Source organism: Mesocricetus auratus, unplaced genomic scaffold, assembly GCF_017639785.1.
Source record: "Mesocricetus auratus isolate SY011 unplaced genomic scaffold, BCM_Maur_2.0 contig_12062_pilon_obj, whole genome shotgun sequence".
In the NCBI taxonomy this organism is placed as follows: Eukaryota; Metazoa; Chordata; class Mammalia; order Rodentia; family Cricetidae; genus Mesocricetus; species Mesocricetus auratus.
The window spans coordinates 1-7,190 of record NW_024429613.1 but is presented as its reverse complement, the minus strand read 5'-3'; the positions used below and the strand labels follow the sequence as shown (position 1 = coordinate 7,190).

Sequence of the window (7,190 nt, the reverse complement as noted above, 5' to 3'; positions counted from 1 at the left end):
TGGACTAACAGATGTCTGTGTCATCTTGCCATTACTGGGAATATAACACAGATATTCCACAAGAGGAGCTAGTGTTCTTAACAGTTGGGTCATCTCTCTCACTCCAAAATTGTGGCAAATTTCGAATTATCATTATAGGATGATATAATTTAATATAAAATTAAGCTAAATGTTAAGAGAATATTTAAAATAATGTCTTGAAGTGACAAAATCCATGCTCCCTTCTTTCTAATTTTTTTGCCACTCAGCTCTATGGCCGCTCTAGTCTTCCGGCAGGTGTTCAATCTGCCCCTTTAACAAATGTCTTCTTGGATACCTATTGGCTTTCAACTGCTTGATGACATCATTCCCCCTCAGCCAATAAGCACCAGATAGAATTTTGAGGTTACCTTGGAAATAACTGACAAAACATTTCTCAGTGCAGAGCATCTTTTATTCAGCACAGACGTGGATCACTTAATGTGAAACCTAACAACCCGTATTCTCATCCCTTTATTCATACCCTACTCCTTTTGAAACCTACAACCCGTTCTCTCATTCCTTTGTCCCGATCTACTCCTTTTGGACATTGTTCCTGACTTGAAGATGTCAGGTAGGAAAAGAAACTTTAATATTTGTTTAGTTGGACAGCTCCCCAAATTGGGAAGGATCAAACAATGTGGGATAAAGGGGAAAGTGCTGAAAATCTGGTTGGTGTCCTAACTGTAATCTTGGATTGGTCGTTTTCTACTGTTGTGAATTTGGACATTCTGTTTCTCCCCCTATCACTATATGTACTTTTACGTGGTGAAAAAAACAGGATGGCCAGAATCAGGGCCTTCTGAGGAATTGAGTCTTTAGAACCATGCTATAGGGAAGGAAACCAGAGATTTCCTAGGACTGTTTCTAGCTGAAGCAGAGAAAGAACTGGATATGTAGTATGGACAAGTAAGGGCCATGATTCTTCCTTCTACCCTGGTTTCCACATTAGCATTTCCATGTTAGTGCTGTGGAGCAGTGCATTTGAGATGTCAGGGGAACTGCCTGCCACATCTGCCACTTCTCCATGATTGCGTCCAAGGTTGCCTTGGCTGAATTTACTGAATAGACATCTGTGTCCAGGTCTGGGATCAGTTAGCAACCTTTCTAGACCTGGGGGATATCAGTTAGGCCTGGACATTCATGGGAGAGACTGGGACTGTGTTTCATGTATGAGGCACAGGAGGCATCTGTCTTCCTTACTGTGATCTTCCAAATCAACTAACTCAAGGTAGTGTCAGTTTCCTAACTGTCTGGTCAAGTGTGTTCCATGAGCACTTGGGAGCTGTGGTAGCTGAGTCACCACCAGTTCATGACTGACACCCTCTGTTACATAATGAATTCCCAGAGAACATATCCTATAAAGTAAAGCCCTTTCCAAATTTAAAGGAATCTTTCTTCACGTTAAAATTCTTTGTAATTTTTCCATCATAATATTTTTGTTCATTATTTGGGGAATTTATTCAATTCATCTAATCAAACTAATTTCCTAATCCTGCCATTCCACCATGCCACACCTCTGTGCATCCAAAAAAGAAGCAAAGAAATGAAAAGAAAAGAGACTGTAGCAACTCTAATTGTTGTTGTCCATATACTCCTTGGAGAATTGTCTAAGTCTCACCACTTAAGGATAACTGAGTCCCTCCTTTACACAAAACTAACCCCTCCTCCCAGAACAATCATGGGTTTAGAACAACACTTTAGCACCTTTATCACAATTTATGGACTCTCTTTAGCGTCTCATTGTCTTGACTCTTTCTTTTATTTATTTTGAGGGAGGTAAAGTCTTCTGTGATAAGTCTCTCATTCTCAGTGATGAGTCTGCTGTCATAGGCACCATTGAAAAGGTACTTTCCTAGCTCATAACAGCCAGTGACAGCACCCAGCAGTGACTTCTACATTGTTTTAGGTGCGAGCATGGACTATGGAAACCAGCATGGCATTCAGATACAGGACAGTGTCTAGAGTTCTTTTAAAGAGGCCCAATTCATAAGGAAGAATTCTCCATCTCTAATACTGTGAGCTTCTGTATCTCAAGTTTCACTTCCCTCTGGTTGTGCATGGAGCTCTGCTCTGCTCTTTGAAACCTTTTTTATTTCAATATAATGACACTGTTTTTGAGAAGTGCCTTCCCCTGAGACTTGAAATGTTTTAGTTGTTTCTGAGATGCTTTTTGCTCTTTCAGAGTCATCTGCTGCTGTCTTCTCTCGCCTCTGTGCCTCTATGAGTCTCTCGGGCTCCTTGGAGCTGCTCCATGGTTCTGTAGATGCCAGTAGCCACTGCTATCTTGAGTTGATCTACATTGTAAATTCTTGGATTTTTATTTAATCCCTGTTTTTTCCATTGAAATTGTAGTCAGATTCTGGCTTCTACGTCATCTACTGAATTGCAGAATTAAAAACCTAAATTGCATGGCCATAGTGGTCACTATTTTAGAATTGCGTAAATTAACATTGATTCTTGGAGAAGCAAAGGATTTGTTTTCCTAATTATATATCTGATGACAGGCAAAATTTTTGAACCTTGGCTCATACACCAACAGAGCTATCCAGGACTTTTCACTGCTATGGACCCAAATGAGGTAAGTATCATGGCTGCTAAAAAGAAAGTTGTTTTCCTTGCAATCATATGGGGACAATTTAAAGACCTGGTGGCTTTTTCTATTTTAAGTAGTGAATCTCACTTTTACTCTCCCTAGTGATCATGTCTCACTTTTTCTTTTCCTTACCAGTGGAATTACAGCATACAGGTCAATACTAAGAGCTATTTGTGTTTAGAATTCATTGCGCTTCTGCTCTCAGACACACTGTCTCTCTAGAAAACTTTCAAGACAGGTTTGTGCAATGCTGTGCTCAATGGAGGTTTATTTGCTCCTGTAGCTCCTCAGGCTAAGTTCCTTAAGTTCCTAGAATCCTTATCCATCAGGAACTGAGATTTCCTTGCACATTGTCATGAAAAAGCTATCCAAGACTTGAGTATCACAGATACTAATTACATTATTGAGGGGACACATTCACAAATCCTTTTGTTTGTAGCTGGGATTGCAATTTGGAAGGCACGAGTTTACTCCAAGCTGGAGTGCTCCCTATTTACCATTGGTGATATCAGAAGAAGTCTATGCACAACCCTCTGATGTGTGCACAACCACTGATAGTACATTTCTCTAGAGGTTGTCTCAATAGACATTCTGTTTGTAAGATCTGTTCCTGAAGTTAACTGCTACGCATTGGATCCTTTTCAACCATTTTCAACCATAGTGAGGGATCCTAGGATGGGGCTATGATTTGTTCACTTAATTTACTGAGCTGAATCACTAAATGTGGTTCTTTATTTACTCTAATTTCATTATTGAAAGATTCTCTCTCTCTCTCTCTCTCTGTCTGTCTCTCTCTCTCTTTCCTTCTCTCCCTCATTCACACAGACACACTACACACACACACACACACACACAATATGTGTTTCATTTATTTATAGCTAGAATAACTGGATATCAGGATACCAGGAGACAGCTTCTGATATTCCCCATCTTCTCTTTTCATTTTAGAAATGGGGCGCCATCAGAACATACAGAGATGTTACTCTTCCACCCCAAGAACGTTTCCAAATTTTAATTCATGTGGGGATGAATATTGAGGTCAGCAAGAAAGTTCCATTGAAAATATATGTAGATATGAAGGATGACCTCATAAAGGTAGCAGCTGACCTCCAAAGAAAACAACTGGAAGAGGAAGCATTTGTGGAGTACCACAAATTTTTAACGTGAGTGCTGACAATTTCCATCTCCTTTCCTATTACTGACCCGTCACTAATCCTGTCCTCCTCTTCATGCTTTTGACCTGTGCTAACCTCATTGAACTTGACAAAGACATCTGTTAGTCAGATTTCTGTCAACTCTCACACATGCTTTTCCTTACTATTGAAAGACATGAGGACCAAAGGTTGTGGTATAACAAATATGGGATTTCAAGTGTAGTTTGTGACCACATGGCCCAGATTTTAGTTGTAAGAGTTGTCAGGTATACAGGATGTGTCAGCATAGGTGAGTGTGTTCCCTGGTCTATCTCCACCAAGGCATCCAGCCACAGCTTTATTGCTGTGTGTTGAAGAACCCAGAATCCTCTTGTCTTAATCATGTAGCCTATTGATTAGGATAAGAAACAGGTTAGCCTTTCCTGTTGCGAAACAGTCACCAGAGATTTTTGGACTACCTGGGGTCCAAGTGGCTCAGCACAGTTCCTGTGCTGTTCATTGTACTTGGGTAGGCAGAATAAATACAGAGTGGCAGAACTGTCACCTGAAATGACACTTATATCCTTAGTGACAAGAATGTTATATGCTTGAGGAAGGAAGGATGGTGAACGTCTCACCACTCATGTTTAGCCCCGAGTTTGATGAAAGACAACTTAAACACACATATGCAGGTGACTCTATGGTTCCCAGGCACTGGAGAATAATGTGTAGGCATGACATCATTGGTCTTTGGAAGACTGTGTGTGCTGAGTAGGCACATCACCATCTCTTTCTACAGAGGAAAAGAAAGCTCAGATTTAGACATGAACTCAGATACAACAGTTTACAGCCTCTGGGTGCAGTATCTCACTATGCTCCACTGCACAGCTCCCCAAAGCTCTATGTACCCCCAGTATCTCCTTTCACTATCTATTGCTCTCAGAGGTGAGGTTTGCCCTGCTGGGGAACAGTACACTATGCTGCTGTAGGAACAAACATTGATATAGTTATTGGGAGTGGAAGAATGAGAACACTGTCTGTATTCTACATGAAGTTCAGGAGGATGTTCTGTTTCCTCACAGTTCTGTGAGTTCATTAACTCTATCTGCTTTCTCCTGAGTATTGGGGTGACAAACAAGCACCATGTATGCTTTCATGTTCTTCTTGATGGCTGATGCTTCCTGAATGTACCAGCTGATGGAAGAGTGAGGACCATTCTCTCTCCAGACACTGGGAGGAAAAGGGATGTGGGAGTTCAGGATGTGCCTCTTCTCACTCCAGGAACTTCAGAAACTAAGCGTAGAGAGGCCATATTTCTTCAGGGCATTTGGGACTTTTCTACACACCATAGTCACTCTGCTTTTTTCCTTTAGACTCTTTGTGGAGAAACTCAGAGAAGGCCCAGAATACCTCAACTGCCTGTCCAAGGGAACAAGATCCCAAATCAACAAGGTAGGTCTTCATTATCTGTATGTCAGACCTAAAATCTCTAGAGCAACAGGGAGTTTCTCAGGTGGGTGGGGAGCTGATGCTGCCTCAGCATCACAGTACAGAGGAAAGGGGTTGCAGGTAAGGGGATTCAAGTCATTCATGAGATACTGGTGCCCCTCCCCACTTGTTTCTCCCCATCTTTTCTGACTTTAGGACTGTTCTCATTTTTTTCGGGTTTTGTGTTGCAGACTATAAATAGAGTCTTTGTCATTGCTGAGACTCTGAAGGGCAAACTCCTGACACAATACAATAAGGAGTATGAAGGTTACCTGGCAGATAAGGTCAGTGTGTAAGCATGAATACAGGATGTTTGTGTGTCATCTAGTCAGCCTGTGACCTGGGACTGTGTTGTGCTGTTTCTGTGAATCTGTGTTCAAATTTGTGCTCCACACTCACTTGAGCACACATGCACCTGTATCCATAGAAGCCAACCAACACTACACACACACACACACACACACACACACACACACACACACACACAGTGCATTAGGGGACTCATAACCTTGAGACAGAATTGTTACTTAGGACAACTATACAGTAACTGTGTAAGGCGGTGTTGGTTTTTTTCTTAGTACCAGGGTTATGAAAGAAGTGTGGACACTATGATGAGATGACAGAACTGATTACATCTATACTTTGTTTGTCTCTTTGCTGACAATTCTGTTTCTTCTGAGATTTCAAGTATGATAATACTCCTATTTTTCTTTCTAAAGAAAAAAAGAGAAGAGGAAGAGGCAGAAAATAAGGCCTTTTGGAAAGACTTGAGGAATACAATCAGAAACTCCAAAGATTTTGTCAAATGGAGCTCTCTGGTGGAGAGACTGGTGGACGGGGCTGAGAAAGATAGTGGAGAGGTCGGATCCAGCCTGGCATCAGCATCAAAAAGTGCTGAAGAGTCTTTGGCAGAAAGCACTCCACAGGAAGCCTATGAAGAGGTCACCCACAACACATCCTCAGACAAGCAGGGTGGAGAGACTAACATGATGGAAAGTCCAGGTAATTCACCACAGGTTCATGACTTGGAAAGACTCATGTGAAGTGGAATCCATTGCATCTGGTCAGCCACACACACTTGAGACTGCAGCTCAGCAGGAAAGAGAGGAGCCACTAGTGACCAGGTGTATGAAGTCCGGGGCACTGAGCAGCACAGAGCAAGATTCATCCCCTTTTCCTTGTCCTCAGTCTTTCAGTTCCCTGTATCCACTTTGCTGTGGTAACAGAACCTAATGTGATTAGTGTTGTCACTCTCCTTCCTGCCACACTGACTATCTTGCAATAATAGTCTTTAACTTAGTTTAAGTCACATCAGTTTCTTCAAAACTTGTTGGATTCATGTCCTCATCTTTTCAGTGCTCTGTAGAGATTAGAGGAAGCACATTAAGAAATACTGAATCGTCTCTCATTGTAAGGAATGTACTGTGAATTTTTAATTTCTAAATGACTCATCCAACAATGTGAGATGCATTTTCACTCTGAACTCTTTGGGGAAGGTCTAGGCCCTGTCCTGGATGAAATGACAGACTATGGACAGCCCCATGGAGGGCCTCACCCTCCCTGGGAAAATGAGGGGATATTGGGGTGGTAGGGGCATGGCACAGGAGGAGGGGAGGGTAACGGAGAGGGACCTGGAACTGACTTGTGAAGCAACCTTGTTTCTAATCTAAATTTAAACTTAAAAATAAATAAAAAATAAAGAAATCTAAAATCACAAATAAAAGAAATACCGAATCATCTCCCATTGTAAGGAATGTATTGTGAATTGTTAATTTCTAAATGTTGGACTCTCAGTTGATCTTATGATATAATGGAAAGATGTGAAGGCAAGAGAATTTCGGTTGTAGGAGGTTATGTTTTCTGCACAAGGGATACCTTAGTAGGAAATCCTCAAGTTGATCAGGGAGATAATGACACTGTGACTGAAGTGCTAGCAGTGACAGTGTTAGAAGCTG

At 41.5% G+C, this 7,190-nt stretch overlaps 1 protein-coding gene across 1 annotated transcript; it reads left to right on the top strand.

The window, feature by feature from the left end:
• Positions 1–16: 16 nt before the first annotated feature.
• On the top strand, positions 17–6,732 carry LOC121137993 (STAM-binding protein-like). The gene is made up of 6 exons (XM_040740845.1): positions 17–592; positions 2,526–2,599; positions 3,563–3,777; positions 5,121–5,199; positions 5,427–5,519; positions 5,955–6,732. The coding sequence occupies exons 1-6, from the start codon at positions 586–588 to the stop codon at positions 6,276–6,278; spliced, it is 792 nt and encodes a 263-aa protein (XP_040596779.1). The 5' UTR covers positions 17–585; the 3' UTR covers positions 6,279–6,732.
• The last annotated feature ends 458 nt before the right edge of the window (positions 6,733–7,190 follow it).